Consider the following 19,545-nt stretch of genomic DNA (forward strand, 5'->3'; position numbering starts at 1 on the left):
CCCGACCCATCAAACCTTCAAGGTCCCGTAGCGATAGTGGGCCCTCCCCCTCCCTCAGGCAGCCCCCCCCCCACACGACAGGGCCAACAAGCCCCCCCCCAAGGGTGTTTTTTCTCTTTATCTGTAGCTTCAACCTTCCTGTTGGAAGTTTGTTATTATGCAGACAGGAGGTTATTAAACCCACTTTTTTTAAATCACATTTTCCTCCTGTAGTGCAGTTTTTCAAAGCCCCGTAGGTAAACAGCACTTCCAGCGCATTAACTGGCACCAAACAAAATTAGCTTCTTCTCACTGAAGACTTTGTCACTTATGAGCAATGTTTTTTTTCTTCCTACAAGTTAATAATGCATAACACAATTTGGAAATTATGCCACAGAAGAACATAGTAATTTGATGCTAGTTTCCTGTCGTAGAGTAGCAAAAAGAATTAGAGGTATCTGTCTAAACTGCATAAAGAGACAAGAGAGCTCATGCTAATGAGGGGTCTCAGAAATGCCTGCGTAGCGTGTATCAAATATGATACAAATGCCTAACGCCTGTAGGGTTATTGTCTGTGAAGCAGAATGCTCCAGATGTTTTCATTGAAGCTTAAAATTGTGGGAAACAACTCAATACTTGAACATATTTAAACAATATTTTCAACAACATCTGTGTCCAACTATTTTAGGAAATGAAGGCACTTTTGGAGTTGAACTTTCATAAATGTTTCAGCTTTACCAACCTAAAACTAAGCAGAAGGCTGAAGGCTACAGAGAAAGGAACAGATGCTGCTTCTCTTTTCTTTTGATCAGTATTTTGGCATAGCATGTCTTTTTTGTCAGAAATGTGAAAACAGTTTTTGCAGGCTTCTGATTATTGTTATTTGTTCATATTCTTTGTTAAAACAAATTTTAACAGCTGACACAATGCTTTTTTCAATGTTTGGTCTCTCAGTATAGAAAGTATAGAAATTAGTATTTTGTACCTAAGTTTTGCAATTGATCGGTTATAAAAACTTTTTTCAGAAGATGTTTAGCAATTTTATGGTGCTATAAATTTTTCATATCTCACTTTATTTTTGAGTCTCACCTGTTTGCAGCAGGACAACAAAAACAATTGAGAGGGAAATTAGGGATCTAGGAAAGCCAATAATAAGAGGATTTCATTCACACGTAGCTCAACAATTTCATTAGTGCCTTAAGATTATTTCTTAATAAAAGCCTTGTGTCACATCAATGGTTTGAAAGAGTTTGGAGGTTTAGAAGAAGTATTGCATATTTAATTACAGCATAAGTCAAAACATTGTAAAAAAAAAAAAAAAAAAAAAGGATGATACTACGGAGCCCGTGTCCTTATATGGATCAAATAAAAAATATCTTGTTCGCACATATTAATATCTCTTTCCCATACAATAATTAATTTGTGTGAACAAAATAATTATTCATTCATAACACGGATATGCTCTCCATTCATTCATTCATTTTCTATGCCGCTTTATCCCTTTCGGGGTCACGGGGCTGCCGGAGCCTATCCCGGCCACTTGTGGGCGAAGGCAGGGGACACCCTGAACAAGTCGCCAGTTTGTTGCAGGGTAGAATGTCCTCACTCACACACCCATTCACTCCTGCACTCACACCTATGGTCAATTTTTGAGTTGCCAATTAACCTATGAAGCATGTTTTTGCATGGTGGGAGGAAGCCGGAGACCCCGGAGAGAACCCACGCATGCACGGGGAGAACATGCAAACTCCACACAGAAAGGTCCCCCATTGATGTTCTATTTTTCATGTCCCCCAGCCAGGACTTGAACCGGGGGCCTTCTTGCTGTGAGGCAAGAGCGCTAACCACTGCGCCACCGTGCACCCGGATATGCTCTCCATACGGCCGCAAAAAAAAAAAGCCATTTCAGCGCTAACCTCCGTGTCTCTGTGACCCTCATCTGTTCAAGAAAGGAAAAAGAAAAGCAAGAATGAATAATTTATTATTGTGTCAATAAAAATAAGAATAATATCATAAGATTTTGGATGCCCAAGCGTGCTGCCTTGCCAAACTGGAGCGATTCTCCGGTCATAGCTCCTACTAGCTCCGCCGCAGAGCTCTTTTGCTTGGCATGCCAGCATTCGGTCAGCTGCGGAATGGGATATTGTAGTTTAGGGTCGAATAGGAATAATAATATTCAGGACTTGTCTTAACATACTCTTTAGCAGTCGCTTTACATCCGTAGGCTACATGCCACATTGCCCATTATTAACCTGATGTATCTGAATGCACCACTGTTACAATTATTCACGTCATAAGTCATTCACAAACACGGATGTGAGCAATATTTGCATTTGCAGCATATACCTTCTTATTTCTGTCTGTGTGTGTCTCATTACATTGCACGGAAGACACTGAGGATGTTTAGAGATCAAATTTGTTTATTTTAAAAAGCAATTTATGAACTGAATTGATGTAACTAATTTCTTTTTAGTTTTAAAGCTCAACTTGTTAAAATCTAGCCATGCAAATCCATGCAATTTCTTAACTGATTTTAAGATTTTGATTAGGAGTCTATAGTAAAGTGTATTGTGATGCTTTGTGCCTTATTTACTGGATCTAACTCTTTGAAAGCATTATTAAAAAACTTCAACCCATAAGTAATCCAGAAACAATTTTTCCAATAGAACGTAGGTTCCTGGATTGTATTCGCAGGAAGCGGTAAAAACAAACGTGCTTTATTAAGTACCAGACAATTTGCAATGGAAAGTGGACATCCTTTTAGAACTTGAAATAGGCCTTTATTGTTATAGTAGAGGATGCAAAAAACAGGGTCAGACGTAGGAAGGTGATTCGCTGCGGCGACCCCTGAAAGGAAAAGAAGTAGAAGAAAAGTGGCCCTTTTTTTCTTGCAGTAAAAAACCTGTTTCATGTTTTGCCTTTCAGGAGTCTTTTGCAAACAGCAAAACTGTTTTAATAAAAATAAAAAAAAATGAATAAATAAAAAAAGATGTTTGTAATTTGCCAATTATCCTTATTTACAACAGTTAGAAAATGCAACGTGAATTTCTTAATAATTGAACAGAAGACATGTTAAGTTAGCCACCTTTTTATAGTTTAAAGTGAAATGGTCAGCTTGGGTATTCAGCAAGACTTTTGGAACTACTACTTTACTACGCACCAAAACCTGTAGCAGAGAAGTGTTTGTGAGTTGAGGTCCAGTTGGTATTTTTTCCATGTCCATATATTCTACTCTTTTTAATATGAACATGAATCAAAGCCTGGCGGGAGCAGATTTCATATTCTCCTGACACTTCTGTTCTGTTGAATCATTTGGGACTTAGGCAACCCGTCGCAACCCACTTCCCTCCATTACATGAGCCCATACCAGCTGAATGACTACGCCATGGCACTGCGGGCTGTCGGGGAGATCATCCAGGACTATGACAGTGACAAGTTGTTCCCTGCACTGGGCTTTGGTGCCAAGCTTCCACCTGATGGCCGAGTCTCCCATGAGTTTCCTCTGGTGAGCAGACATAGTTCCAATTACTTCCATCCATCCATCTTCCCTTTCTGGGTCAAGGGGCTGCTGGAGCCTGCCATGGTCACTCGTGGGCAAAGACACGGTAGAGCCTGGACAGGTCGCCAGTCTGATGCAGGGCCATAATCACACACCCAATTTAGAGTAACCAACTGACCTATGAAGCATGTTTTTTGGACTGTAGGAGAAAACCCACGCAAGCACGGGGAGAAAATGCAAACAGTAGGTGATTTCCCAACCAGGACTTGAACCAGGGCCTTCTTGCTGTGAGGCAAGAGCGCTAACAACTGTCCCACTCTTTCCTATTCAGCCCGTTTATCTCATTTTTTTTTAAAAGTTAAAATTAGAGCATTTGCAAATTTCCAGTAACTCATCTAAGTTAAATATCAAAATTCTGAAAAACCAGACATTTGTCATCAACTTACAGTCTTCATTTGCTTGACTTGTTCATTTTTCAGTCTCGTCACTAGTATTGTTATTTTACAGAGGATTTGTTAAGAAATGTTTTATGTGATCGCAGATCGTTTTTAGTGTATTTCTGGAGCCTCCAGAGCCTTTTTAGGCACTCTGTGCTGCACACTCGAGAACTGCACAGATTATAATGAACAACAGCCCAACCTGACCCCTCCCACAAAAAAACTTCCAGATCCAGGAGTCTGAAAGTTTGGACAAAGGCTTTGTAAATAAAGCTTACAATGAATTATCAGCTAAATCTTTTAAACGGGAAAACTGACAAAAAATATTCAAAATTGAGTTAAAAATCTCCCCTAAAGACAACTGAGTTGTTTTCTTTTATTTCTTAATTTATGTTAAAATCTTTCCCAAACATCGCCAATATATTTAACTCTGCTAATATTTTACAGTCAGTAGTAAAAACAGTACAGCAAACAACACAGAAATGAACATGGACGTGAACATGAACAATACAAGACTGACTGTGGTCATATCAATGTGTCCAAAAAATCAGAATGATCCGTTCTTGGAATCTCCCCTGTTTGGATCAATAGATGCTGGTATTAAGCATCCTGTTTAAAAAAATAAGAAATAAAATGACAATAATCTTAAACTACCAGAACTAGTTACCTCTTTGATAAATTTTACAATGAATGAAACTCTCTTCAAAATATATAAACACTCATGCAACCTAGATAAAAAGATTTTAACTCTGATAAAATGGGATGCAGACTTGAGCACCAGATCAAAGTTTCTGGTCAGAAATCTGTCTGAACCCCTTTAAGTGACAAAAAGTCCTAACTTGCAACTAATCCTAATAAACTCTTCACAGAATCCACTACACTGGACAGAGGATGTTCAAGATAGGTCTCAGAAACTCAGACATTTGTGAGCACTGTGGTAGTCATTTACACAACAGTTGCATGCATGCACTCTGGCAACAGGTATGTTGCTGATCTCTTAGTGTTTCAATCATGGATGGCGTCAACGTCACTTTGTTTGCTTGGTGACAGGAGTGCCATTGATACAGAGGGAGGTAACTGTAACTATTTTCATTCTTGGTATTGCAAATAAAAATGGAAAAACTAAACTGGAAACCTAGAAAAATATTTATGTAAGTCTACAGGACGATCGGTAGGACCTTGGACCGGTACTGGGGGGGGGGTTACCAATTGGGGGTTAGTTTATCAGCTGTCCTCGACCTACCCTCCTTCCTCATATGACCACTTATTATTGTGATGGTCTTAAATCACCTTCAAAGGCTCTCCAACTCTAAAGGCGTGGGTTGTTAGGGAAAAAAAACTGTTTTATCAAGCAAGACTAAAGTAAAACATAACACATAATCATGATGTATTCTAAAAAGACCAGATTACACTGAGCCCTCACACACATGACTAATTGCTGGCAGGACTGAATTTGTAGGTGTTGAATGACGCTGGCCAACTTGAAGGATCTCATCCAGCCAGCATGCACACTCGGTGCTGATGAGAGTCAGAGGAGCTGGTTGCTTTCCAGTCTGAAGTTTGCCAGTTAAGTTGAATAAAAGCTTTTATCAAGTGCAGATCTAGCAAAAGCAATATTAACCATGATTACTTTTAGCTAATAATCTCTCACCTTTGACCTTCTTTTTTTATCCATGCATCAGTCTTCTGTCCAGTGTCACACATTCAGGTTCCTCCAGACACCGTGACCCCACCTTAATCAAACATCCTAAGTTTTCTCTCCCATCCAGATGTTTTTCCGGAGGCATTTGCAGCCATTACAGCTGCTCAGCATTGAGTCGCATCCTCCCCAGAGGCGCACAGGAATTAATCAAACCATTAAGACTTCAACTTACAGCTGTGGAGCAGCACTGGGAGAAGCTTACTGCTGAATTTGAAGTAATTATGCAAGCTCCATTTACAAAGCATAGAGGTCTATGAGCTTCCCTTATGGTTACCCAAGCAGTGTCAGCTAAGATGGGTTGGTGCGAAGAAAATTACAAAAAAATCCTCTGAAATTCCGCCTTCAATGTGGTTCTCTGGATTTGAGTTTATAGATGGGATAATCCTTATAAAAGCAAAGTAATAATAAAATAGTGCATCAAAAGATTGTTTACTAAAATGCAGTGTGTGCACGACCATACACTACCTAAAATGTGTGTAATAGGTTTTTTTCTCAGCTTTATTTCACACAATTTCCTTTGTTTTGTTTACATGGTTGAAGTTAGCATGTTATGTGTGTGTGTCATTCAGGTTTAGCTGTTTTGTTTGCATTCTCACTTGAAAGGCTGTCATTCTGCAATATGAAAATTAAAAATGCAACGGCTTTGATGAAAAAAGGCAGTTCCTCCAGGCATTTCTATAATTTTCCTTTTGGTCTCTGTACAGTAGCTTCTGTTCTCTTGGCAACCTAACACTGTTCCAACACTTCTTCAAAAGTATGCTATTGATTTCAGAATGTGTATTTAAACAGCAGAGCCCGGAAGACTAAAGCTTTAGTCACATGCAACTGTACGGGTTCTGCAGGTTTTTAGGTTGTCCAGGCGCATAGAAGGTTGTCTTGCAGTTTTCCTTGAGGCTCATTTGGCCGCCATAAGGGACATCATGAAAAAAGAACCTAAGATTGTCTTATGACGTATGGAGGATGCTCTCAGACGAGGCCCCTTATGCTGAACTCCTTACTCACTCACTCACTCACTCACACGCATATGTGACACAAACTTTGCTCTTATTGTCCAATTTCCTAGCAGTCAGGCTGCACGTAAAGACAACAGCGCACACAGGCTCCTTGCACAGTGTGCCATATTTGGGCAAGTTCAAACAATGACAAATCTGTATGACGTTCCTGCCTCTCACCTACTTCACTCTTACTTACTTACTTACTTCTATGTTGTTTTAAGTGATTGCGAAGACCTGTCGCTACAGCATTCCCATGGAAAAAACGTAGATAAATATTTTCCCTTTACAGAATCACTGAACGATTTATGACCTATGGGTCACCTGCATGCCCCATACAGTTTTGCCCATTTTTCACACAGCCCGTATCCACCCATAAAAGCAGTTATCACTAAAGCTAAAGACACACTCCTGTGTAGTCAAATAAAGTAAAAACCAAAACTTTGATGACTTGTTTTTCATTTCAGAATGGCAATCCTCAAAACCCATATTGCAACGGCATTGACGGGGTGTTGGAGGCTTATTACCAGAGCCTGAAGTCTGTGCGCCTCTACGGCCCCACCCACTTCTCCCCTGTTATAAACCACGTTGCCAGGTAAGTAAAACACCATTAAAACCGTGTAGATGAAGATAAGACATAAGGTAGACAGAAGAGTTTACAATGAGAAAGGGAAGCTGAAAAGAAAATATCAGGATGACTTGCAAGATCAAAAGAGGGTAAAGGAGAGCCTGCAAACTTAAATCAACCAAATAGGATCACTCCAAAATAAACTGTAGCATCAGAGAAGCCTGATGCTGCATCAGTAGGAGTAGGACACGGGGACACAATAAAGGGGGCAATCATGCCGTCGCACACCTGCAACGAACTCCTCCAGAGACTACCAGACAGTGAGAGGTGTGTTCAGTAAATAGTCCTGACAGGTTTGTTCAGCTGACCACACCTGGGAAAACAGCTGGGGAGGAAGGTTGCATGGCAACCATGTACCTCTCTAAGGAAGACTGCAGATGACAGGTGGAAGAGCCTTTGCCATGCGATATCATCTTTTTTGAGCTTTTACGTTTATTACAAGTTCATTCCTCACTATAAACAACCCAAAAGCTGTATTTGATCCATTCAAGCATTTCTGAGTATTTCTCTAAAAACCTGCTCTCTGAACACCAGCCCTCAAAAACAAGGGGGTCCTCACACTGTGACGTAGATAACTGGGAAACAGTAGGGGTGGGCAATACTGGGAATTTGGGGATTGATCCAATACCAAGTAATTACAGGCCTAGTATTGCCAATACCAATATCAATACTGAAATTTCTGATTATAGAATAATTTTGGAAATACACCATTTTTTTGTTAAGTGAATGTATAAACAAACACATGACTTTTGTCAGATAAAAAGTTAATTAACAAATTACAACAATCTGAACTGAACATACATCAAACATAGAAGATGTATATATATTAATAAGGGCATTATACCATACTTAAGTGTTTTGGGCATACCAAGAAGGTAATAAAGCACTTACAAGTAAATGCCATTTATCATTTACAACAAAAAATCCTGACTTTGGTGCAAATATGTGGCTCTTTAATGACTCTCTCCACTGTACGAAAAGGCAGAGCGGGAGGGGCAAGGCGGGGGGCAAGGCGGTAGCAGCAGCGAAAGAGGACGAGGTGGTTTGTTTACATAGATGGGCAATGTTGCCAGATTGGGCAGTTTCCTGCATCAATTTGGAGGGTATTTACTCAAATTACACTGGTTTTTTTGCCCAATCTGGCAACACTCCAGACAGATAGACGCTGCGCTTGCATGAACTAAGCAAGTAAATTCAAGATCTTTACTGAATGTATTGAAGAAAAACTGTGACTAAATTATTGATGTCATCATGCTAACTTCGATACTTCACCTTGGTTTCGATACTATCGATACTCAGATCAATACGCCCACGCCTACAGGCAACAGTCCCTTCCGTGAACAGTCTGCTCGTCCAGCACCACTTTTTCCATGGAGAAAAAAAAAACTACATGTAACGAAACACAAACGTCTAAACACTTTCCTTTTCCATGCACAATATGCATATCTATCTTTGCAAAAGTTTGGATGTTGTTTGTTTCTGTGGGCAAAACGCAGGCACACTGCTGAGGCCAACTCTAGGTTGACGTCATGAAATGAAATGACCAATAACCCTTCTGCTATCTTAGATGACCCCACCCTGACATTGTCATGTTCTCCCTACCATGACAAAGGTGGATAAAGGTGGAAAGATTTCATGTAATCCATGGACACCAGTGAAGATCACAAATCATTGAAGAAAAAAGGTTCACTGTCTAGTGGGTCTAGATGACCCAACTCCCAATGGTAAAGTGCCTAGGATAGCATAAGGGAAAAGGAGCGAAAGTCTGACCCTCAGAGATTGAGTAGTCCTACTTCCGGGTAGGAAAATGAGCTGTAGAAATAACTAGTATTTCATTAAAAAATTCGTTCTTTAGTGTGCCAAAGGTAATATATGATTATATATGTGGATATAGTTTACTCTGAAAGGCTTAAGAATGGCATGATATGGGCTCTTTAACTTGTCAAAGTAAAAAATATACATCCCAAACATTTATCAGTAATCTCTGGTAAAAAAAGACAAAAGGAAAACCGAACAACTGAGGTTTTCTGCTACAAAAATCGACAGCAAAATTGCTCGTCTATGAGAGATTCGCATGTGCCGACTCTTGTCTACTTTGATCTTCAAGATAAATGGTAGAGATGGAAGGAAACAGAAGCTAAACTTCAACTTGCTCTGTGGACATGCAGGGTAATCATGATGGTGGTCTGAAAGAAAGTGTGTGAGAAATGAATGTCAGGCTGAAGGAGCGTCAGAGGAGAGAAAAGATGGAAAATGTGCTTTTGAAGAAGCAGCTCTCTGACCTGTAAATGTCACACATTTTCACAGAGAACAGAAGATTTAAACATGAACAGCACACGTCACACCTTATGAGCCCTCTGGGCACTGACATTTCTGTTGCAGCAATAATTGCTATTAAATATTTAGAACAAATAATGTGCACCTTTGTGCACGCTAAAAAAGGCTGTCAGTGGCACTTTCCAAATTTTCAGACAGAACAAGTAATAAAAGATTCTGTTCTGGATTGTTCTAGGGCAGGGGTCGGGAACCTATGGCTCGCGAGCCATATATGGCTCTTTTGATGGTCACATGTGGCTCGCAGACAAATCTTTAATTCAAATTTTTTTTCTTCATTAGACCAGTCCTTCTCGTGCGCGATGCGATGGCAGAGGCGCGCAGTAGTAGCGGTGCTTAGAGAGACAAATCTGCGCCAGCACTAGTATAAGTTTAAAATTGTCTATTAATTCACAGAGTTTGTACCACCCGGAAACCTGTGAATTGCCCTGCCCAAAACTGCGCGCTCCCGTCTCTGAGAAAGAGCGCGCAGATGCGGGGACGGGATGTGTGAGGGAGAAAGCAGAGGGTGGGGCTGAGGTGTTGTGGGGACCGGCAGCAGGTGAATCGCGCAGGGATTGTAAATAGGTAAAACCCACTGCCTGTCACTCACTGCAGCGTGTGAGTATATGTTTGGCTCCCCGTCTGCATGTGAGCAGTCTGTCTCACATCTACAGAACATTCATACCACCAACCTAAGATCACGTTTAAAGTCTCAACGCCTGCATGAAGCAGAAACTCACCACGTAAACCAGACTAGACCATCAACAAAACTACCACGAGAAATACTCATCATTTATTAGAAACAGCATAACAATGTTATTAAAAAGAATCCACAGACTTATTGTACTTTAAAAATGTTGAAATTACATCAAATGCACACATTCACTTGTGTTTTAGTTTTAAACATATTGTCGCGGACTGAGTTGGATGGCTGTCGGGCCGCGTTAAAAGTTCTGGAGTTCATTGAACGCGTCAAGCAGAGATCTGATTGGCCCTCAGTTCTGTCGCTCAGCCTGTTGTTAGGTAGTTTGGACCAATGGGGTTCAGCTATGGGCCGAATAAGGGAAAGGGGAGGGCTGCAGCGGGAGCAGGGGAATATAAAGTTGGGAGACGCGCTCTCGTCTCGTGTCGGCGGGAGAGATTCAGGAGTTGCTGAATTAATTTTACGGCGTTTGTTGTGGTCTGCAGTAACCCGAATAAAGAACCTTAAAAGAGGTTAAGTCTCCGTGCCTCAGTGTGGGAAAGGGACACTACATTATTGTATGGCTCTTTCGAAATTACATTTCAAAATATGTGGCGTTTATGGCTCTCTTGGCCAAAAAGGTTCCCGACCCCTGTTCTAGGGTTTCCTCCGACTCCCACCTGACATCCCTGATCTTACCAGACCCTTGAGATTGACTGTAACAAGCACTTTTCCCACCTTTCATCATCTGCTTTCAAATCCTATCTCCCTCTGCCATCACAGTCCACCCACTCATCCTGAGAATAGCTGCATTGTTCAGCACTCATTTCGATGGAGCATCTGACTAAAAGCCAGGAAGATGCTGGCTAAAAAAGTGACACCGTGTCATGTCAGATCTTTGGCCTGAGAAGCATCATGCTGAACTCCAAACACTCTTCTACTCCATTACTTTAACAGTTTAAACCAGGTTTGTAAACCCAGCAGATATAAATAATTTTTATTTTTATTTCAGTTTGGTATCAAAAATGTAATATGCTTATTATTTATTTTACTGTATTTATCCCACAATTGGAAATTTGTTCTACGCATTTGACCCATCCCCTGGGGGAGCGCTGAGCTGCAGCCGAACCACACTCAATAGGGTCATTGATATGGTAATTGCCCCAGTAACATTGTTCATTCCCCTTGGGGAATCAAACCCTGGTTTCCTGTGTGGTAGTCTCTCACCTTACCATCGGAGCCACTCTGCCGCATTTATTTTTATGCAATCACTGTCACAACAACAGGTCATCTTGTAATAAAGAAAATTGTTCAGTCACTTGTCTTTCCTAACCCTATAAAACCTTTAAGGCCCCTATCTCATTAGCATGTTCTAAACTTCGCCTAGAAACCCATTGTGTATCATCTGGTCCATGTTTTCTGCCCTGCATGGCAGTGGCCGCCAACGGACCTGTTTAATGTCAGGCAATATTTCGGGCTAAGGTCTGCGTCCATTTCTGTTTTTTTAGGATAAAGTTTATCTTTGTCCTCTGTAAAATATCTACAGCTGGTTTAAATTTTGCTTAGAAACCATTTAAATGTGATATAGATTTTCCTTTAACCCATAACTGTCGAAGGGAAAGCTAAATCGTCGGACGCCAAATTCAGCCTACTATAATCAGATTTTTAATGTGAAACAAATATACAAAAAGAAGTCACTAAACCTGAATTGTTCTTATGAATATAATCATAAACATGAATTCATCGTTTGAACAACTTTATTACCAGCATCCTTGTAACATTAGCTAACCGGTTGCTTAATATTCTGCATTCTTATTATGGGTTGTGGAAACAACTGCAGCAATAACTCCATATTTGAAGTAAAGACTCTTGGTTTTTCTGTGTTAAATGCCAATTTCCTTTCTTTTGAAGTCATATATTATTCTTCTGTTTACTCACTGGATCTTTTCCACCTAAAGAAACTTTCCAAACACGTTTGCTAGCTTGGAATTTTAACTTAGCGGTTGGAGCAACCACTTTAGGAAAGTCACAGATAGATTTTTGACAAGAGATTGAGTGACTTTACATGTGTCAAGAATGAGTTGGATGTGATGGAGAGAATCCAGTTTTTCTTCACCTTTCCTCTCAGTGATCACCACAGCGAATCAGCTTTCACTGATTTGCACAGGAGGTTTTGGCAGAGACTTTTATGCCAGATGCCCTTCCTGACAAAACCCTTTATGTTATGCGGGCTGGGGACCGGCACAGGGGGGACCCAGACTTGGGTCCCCTGGGTCAACATAGTGAGACAGTACCGTGAAGGGTCTTACCCAAGGATGAAGCTCATTGTTGTGCACCCTGGGAATCGAACCCTGGTTTTGTGCGCCACTTCACCAACTGAGCTGTCCAGCCACGGTTGACTGTGGCTGTAGTTTTCCAAAATTAATCTTCCTTCAAAATGACAAAAGTGCCGGGGTTGGGGACCACTGCTGTAGCTCATCATCATTCTACTGGGTAGTAAAAAGGCTTAGTCTGCTCATTTCAAAGACTGCTTCCATGAAATCTCAAAAACACTTTTGGTGGGAAGAAGAAGAAAAAAACTTTTGGTGGGAAGAGTTCAGCTAATTTTCAAAAGTTTATAATGAGAACCACTCATCTGTTGTTATTCATCTATTAAATGTTTACTAGCTGAATTGGAAGAATGCAAAAGTGGGTAAATAAGGGGATAATTTCCTGAACATTTGCGTCAATTTTTAGCTTATTATGTTCTGAGTAAGAAACTTAAACAAATCCCCCAGCGTGTCATAATTAATACTATCTTTATCTCATAAATAAATTATATTTAAAAAAGGTTTTGTAATAATTTTGATGCTTGAAATTAAGCATTCCAGCATTCTAAGGAAATAGAATCTTCTGACAATTCTCTGATGTAGTGGGCTTTTCAGAGTTAATTGAAATTCTTATAAACTTGTTGGTAACCTTTTGGTAAAACCATAATTGAATAATAAATAACTCTGCTGTAATATTCTTGATTTTCTAGCCTCACAAGTAAATCGGTTTAATTTTACATTTTGAGTTAAACACTTCAGTTTAATAGTAGAAACAACAGTAATTATGTACAATAATAAATTATTAGACTTTTATTAATCTCTGAACAGTAATTTGTTAAAATGAGTTCTTTTTCAACCATGAGATAATTGCTGAGGCAATGTGTGGGGCTTGAGACTCAGCATTAATAAAGGGCTACTCTGGCAGGTTAATATCAGCATGGCAATAAAACGGATGCCTCTATGAGCATTACTCCCAGGACAAATAAAACCGTCACTGCAGTTACCATAAAACACTGGAGAGAAAAGAAGGGAGATTTTTTTTCCAGGAAATAAATAGATTATTTGTTCATCATGAAAAGCATCTTTCATTTGCAACCAACTGTTTTCTCTTTCGCTCGTTTCACCCGTGACCTCTCATTTTGCCAGGTATGCGTCAGCGGTGACAGACGGCTCACAGTACTTCATCCTGCTCATCATCTCTGATGGCGTGATCACAGACATGGCTCAGACCAAGGAATCCATTGTAAATGTAAGCAACTCACTTTTCTTTCTAACATAAATCTCCTAAGTAGGATTACAGATGTTTAAAGGCTATAAAACTCCTCACTCACTACTCACTATCTACACTTTTCTCAGATAGACGTGAACATTTTCACACTTTTCTCTCTTAATGTACAGGAGACACACCACAGAGGAGATTGATTGATGATGTCTATAGCCAATCAGGATGCAGGACAGACTGCATAAACAAAACATCTGAAACTGCACTGGAAATAAAAATCAGCAAAATTAAAACCACGAAAGGGAAACCAAGATTTATTAGCAAGGGGCCAGTGCTTTGACAACTGTGCATTTGTGAGTGTACAATAGTAATCAGCTGTTTTGATTTTATTAGGATTTAAATTTATAGATAAAGTCACATTTTCTAATTGGCACTTTGACCCAACAAATAGGTATGAGTGGATGAAGCCCTTGCCATTATGGCCGCTCCACTTCAGCCTTCAACTTCTGAACCACCTGTATCCGTTTTGGGGTCACGGGGTTGCTGGAGCCTATCCAACTATTGTTAGGCAAAGGCGGGGTATGCCCTGAACAGGTCGCCAATCTGTTGCAGGGCTGCACAAGCTGTGTCCATTACAAATATGCATTAAACTTTACTGAAAGTCTAGAAATGTTGAAAAAACACACAATTTTTCAATTAGACTGCTACAAAATAAATCATAATTATGTGAATTAACAGAAACCAAATCATGCGATAAGTCATTTAAAAACATGGTGATGGATGGGATCAGTACTTTGATTTACAGCAGATACATTCAAACTTCTGCCACAGCACTAGCGCTCATCATCATCTATCAAAGGAGACGTCGTTATTCAGGCCGTGGAACGGCAAGCTTCTCACAGATGGGAGCGGCTACAGATGAATCCATTTTGAGAAAAATGGTGGTTGGTGATTTTACAGAGGAGCTGTGGATCCAACACTTCCACATGACACGCTCAACTTTTGATGAGCTGTGTGATGCTGTGGGACCTCCTGTGGCGCCCGCTATGCAGCACCCAAGGCCGCAGGTTCCAACCAAGAAGCCCATTTCCATATGGTTGTTGGTCACATGACTCATTTCATTCATAAAGTGTTTCCATTGCAGGTTTGTGAAATATATCAATTTATTAAACGCCTCAAAAATCACCTCCTCCACAACTTTTTTCCAATAAATGCAAGTTTTTTGAACTTGTCGTGCTTCCATCAGGTAAATTTATAATTGCAAATCCAATTTGCAGAATTTCATAGTCAATGGAAACGCAGCTACTCACCTTCATACACCTTACGAAGCCCATTGAGACGACTGTAGTTGTGAATTTGGGCTATACAAATAAAATTGAATTGAATTGAATTGAATACTTAAGGGGAATTTATAGTAATCAATTAACCTATAAAGCATGTTTTTGGACTGTGGGAGGAAGCCAGAGTTCCCACTTTTGCAGGATCATTCCCATCTTTCAGAAAAAAACCCAAATGCTGACTAAAGCAAACATTTCTGTTACTGTCAGGTCTGCTAGCTACAGGAGAGGGATTTTAAATGATCAGTAAAGTCAAATAAAAGAAGAAAAAAGGGAATTCTGTTCTTTGTTTCTGCTTTCCTTTTTGGTTTCTCTTGGCAGGATTCCTTCAACCTTATCTACACTTAAGATACCAAAACATGTCTTTCAACAGCAGCAAAAATACTTCATGTAGGAAGAGTGTGAAAAGCTTTTTAGTGCTTCCAACACTCATAGCTCCACTAATGAGGAAGGAGCGGCACCTTCCTCTGCATTTCCATTTGCCCCCTATTGCCCCACTGCGATCCTCTCTAATAACTGTACTCTCTACTGAGTGTCACCAGAGATCATTTCTGGGAGAGCTCATGTGTTTGAATCCCAAGCCACCTGTCCTTCATTGCCCATCCTTTCCCTCCTCTTCCTCTCCCACATTCTTACATACTGTCTCGTTATTGTAAAGGATGATTTGCAAGCAATCAAACACTTGCCCACAGAGGCCCATACCCATCATCCTAGATGAAAATTGGGCCTCTGTCTAATAACCACTCAAAGTTATGAAACAGAAAACCCCTTCATTCATCATTCACTACTTCAGCAGCTGTTTAACTGTCCCACTCCGCTTTGATTTAATAAACAATATTGCGATGCGAGTGGAGGTTCAGCTGAGACTTAGAGCAGAGGAAGATCTAAATGGGAGTCATTTTTAAGCTGTCAAGCTTTTCAGAGATTCAGACAAAGTTGTAGATGCATGAAATTAGGACAGAAGCTTCATGAAACAGGCTGCCATGAGCAGCTGGAATCAGATGAATCCGACTTTATGAACAAGCAAGTTCTATTTTTCCATTGAGTCTCTGTTTCTTGGACCGTGAGTCATTTGCATGCATGACAGTCTGCAGGGTTTAAGATAGCAAATGCTGAGTCGAGAGAGGTTTTCTTCTCCTGATGTTTGTTCCTCTCTATGCTCTACAGGCGGCATCTCTGCCCATGTCAATTATAATCGTCGGGGTTGGACCGGCAGAGTTTGACGGTAAGCGCTACGATGATTGCGAGCTCTTCTCCATCAGTGGGTCTGAATGTGTTAATTACCACGACGAAATCTCATGCTTCGGCATTGGTTCTGCTTCTTATCTCACCTCTCACATGGTTCAGTCCCCCTTCATGCAGTCTGTGTTGTGTCCGCCACATTCCTTCTCATTAATTCCTCCTTCCCCCACAGGAGCAGAGGGAGAAAATGTGCTCCTGTTACTCAAGAGTTGTTTTTTTTTCTTGTTGGATGTGTGTACTGTACTCTTTTGCTGCTGATGCAAAGAAAACATGAAAGAACCTCCTTTCACGATTAACAACAAACCTTTTTAAAGTCCCACTCTGATCATTTTTTGATCTATTCACAAAGCGTTCCCAGTGGTCTTTTAATTTTGATTATGCTTTTTAAGCCAAAATCAAAAACCCTTCTTCATTTTCTAGGACATAGTTTCTGCAGAGCGGCAGGCGTTTATTAGAAATTTAGACCGCTGTGGTCAAGACCATTGGCATGAAGAACCCCCCCCATTCCCCTACCCATTGCTGAGAGCTCAGAACAGGGAGCTTGTGGCCCTCCCACAAGTGTCTTCTGCGCCAAAAAAAAAAACCTTTTTCAAACTGCATGTTTTCGTCTGCTCCTGATTCACAGCTAATTGAATAAAGAAATACTCAGAAATGCAAGTATGAGCTTAGATGTCTTTTTTTATCTTGTCCACCATCAGAAAAATGTTACAAGAGCATGCAGAAAACACAAAAAACACGATATTCATCAAAGTGGGTCTTTAATTCAGTGGGATCCACGGAATGTCAAGCTGTGTGAGGCTGCACAGCGTCTTTTTGGTGCTGCTTTCTCCATCCTGATTCCTCTAAGCTCACAGTTGCATGTAATTCAGTTCATGCAAGTGGCGGTGGCAGATTGAAAGCGGCATACTGTGTGCCATGTTCGCTCTCAAAGCTTTACCTCCTTACTCGGCGTGACTGATGTGCTTCGCTCCACAGAGATGATCGAGTTGGATGGGGACGAGGAGCGGATCTCATCCCAAGGAAGATATGCAGAGAGGGACATTGTTCAGGTACAGCGACTAATCCTAAAGACCGAGATGACTGACATCAATATATTACTGGATTGGCCTTTGCCTATTTGCTGGTATACACAGTGGCGTTCGCGCGCAAACACTATTATGCATTGAGTCACAACAACAGAACTCAGCTGTTCCAATTTATGAAAGGCAGACATCAACCACAAAAATCAGGCTAGCTCCCTCAACCAATTTTTACAAAACAGAGCTTGAATTAAAGCTTAGAAAATGATTGATCAGGGTATGTTGAAACATTTACTATCTCTAAAGATTAATTGGTAAATAGTGCAAGACCTGCACCTTCCAGTGTTACCAGTAATTTTGTAAATGTCAAATATATCTCTATTAGGTTTAAATAAATGTTTTAGGCCTTTGAAAAAGATTAGCTTGGTGTACTGTTGTTGCTGTTTGTGCTTTCACTGCAGTGATGTATGTAAATGTGCAATATGATTCACGTCGTAGGTGACGTTCTGCTGACAACAGGATAGCAATCACTGAGTCTGATGGTCGCGGGAGTCTGCTAAGATCTTTGAGGTTTACTGGAGTGAAGCCCTCTGCAAGTCTTTAAGAGGGAGCCCTTTCCAGAAGAATTCCTCTACATTTCTCACAAGATACTTCTTTGGAAGATTTCCTTACAATCCAACTTATAAAAATAAAATAAACACTGCCATTTTTAAGACAAACTATGGCACAAATTCATATAATGCTAAAAAAAAAAATAAGTATGGAATTTTCTTTTCCTTTTTTACTTTTGGTCCAATGCTCACCTGTCAAGGACAACCCAGTTAATAAGTTTACAAAAATATTACATCTTAGGGAGTTTTATAGTAAGTTTGGGCAGTGATGAATCTGTAGAGAGCGCATGATATTGTTATAAAATAAAATGCATTTATATTTGTTTTAACATAGACAATATATCAAACATTTGTAAAATTTTGCTCTCATTAGTTTTAACCAAACGTGACAAATAAACAAACAATTTGCCATTAACTAGTCCTCTAACTGCTGTTGTAATGATGCAATAAAGTCCATAGTGTCTATAGTTACTAACTGACTTCTTGGTTCTTTTGTGGTCAGACACGGGTTATGTCTAAACATACCGGTCACGTTCTGAACATGGACAGAACGTTTCCGTCAAAACATATCAGGTATGTTTAAACATAACCCATGTCTGATAACAAAAGAACCAAGAAGTCTACTGTTGTATAGGTTTTATGCAGGAGTGTAAATTACCAGCAAAGTAGTATTGCTTAGTTGTTAGAGCTTAGTAGCCTGGCTGTAAACGTGTCTGATACAAAATCTTCAGCTACAAAACCTGTTTGTAAAAGTAATACATTTTATTCTTGTACTGCAACCTCAACATGTCTTGAGTTTCTCCAATTTCGTATCCACACGTTAAGCTACTTTCACACCGTCCTCTCCAACACACATTCAAGTGACCACTTATAGTGAAAAATCGATGTGCTGTGCTTTAAACAATCTCCTAGGTTATGTGACCACGGGGAAACAAGTACAACTCTGAACTTTCACGTTTCTGCATTGCTGTGCAAGTTCTTATGACTGTTTTTGGACTCTATGTACAAAACACGCAGCCATTGAACGTGCGATGAAAGTTAAACTAGTTGAACTTTGACCAATCAGGGACTCTGGTTTGGTAGTAACGTAAGGATGCCGTCCCTGTCAATTTCCTGCCACAGTCAGACTGATGGAAAAAACAATAACTGAAGATGTAACCAAAACTACGTCATTGCAAATAAATGTGCAATCTGTCTCTTGTAATCGGTAAACGTCCAATACTCTGTCTCTCTTATTGTTTTTCTATTCTTTCCAGCTCTCCTGGGTACTTGCACATCTCTTTTTTTTAAAACCTTTTTGTAATTTATTATTTTTGGGGGTATATACTTCTCGATCCTTGCTATGTTAACGTGTACAGCGATTCCTCTTTATGTCCCTAATCTAAACTGAGACACTGAGAACTTTGCACAAGAATTCCAATATGTTTCAATGTAAGTTGACGCATACATTGGAAAAAAAAAAAAACTTTAAAAATTGAACCTCGACCTCTGGAAGTCTCGGTTTTTTGAAAGTCGCAGTTTGTGCCCAGCTGGAATTCTACGACACCAAGTCTTTCTTAAATCGGAATAG

At 40.1% G+C, this 19,545-nt stretch overlaps 1 protein-coding gene across 2 annotated transcripts in view; it reads left to right on the top strand.

The window, feature by feature from the left end:
* Nucleotides 1-19,545, top strand: part of LOC101173626 (copine-8) — a 138,296-nt gene that overhangs the window by 100,567 nt on the left and 18,184 nt on the right. For both annotated transcript variants that reach the window (XM_023955578.1, XM_023955579.1), the window contains exons 15-19: nucleotides 3,303-3,484; nucleotides 7,077-7,204; nucleotides 13,691-13,793; nucleotides 16,271-16,328; nucleotides 17,321-17,394. In XM_023955578.1, coding sequence (XP_023811346.1) covers nucleotides 3,303-3,484; nucleotides 7,077-7,204; nucleotides 13,691-13,793; nucleotides 16,271-16,328; nucleotides 17,321-17,394 — 545 coding nt within the window. The remainder of the gene's footprint in view (nucleotides 1-3,302; nucleotides 3,485-7,076; nucleotides 7,205-13,690; nucleotides 13,794-16,270; nucleotides 16,329-17,320; nucleotides 17,395-19,545) is intronic.

The sequence above is a fragment of the Oryzias latipes genome, chromosome 6 (assembly GCF_002234675.1).
Source record: "Oryzias latipes chromosome 6, ASM223467v1".
Classification (NCBI taxonomy): Eukaryota; Metazoa; Chordata; class Actinopteri; order Beloniformes; family Adrianichthyidae; genus Oryzias; species Oryzias latipes.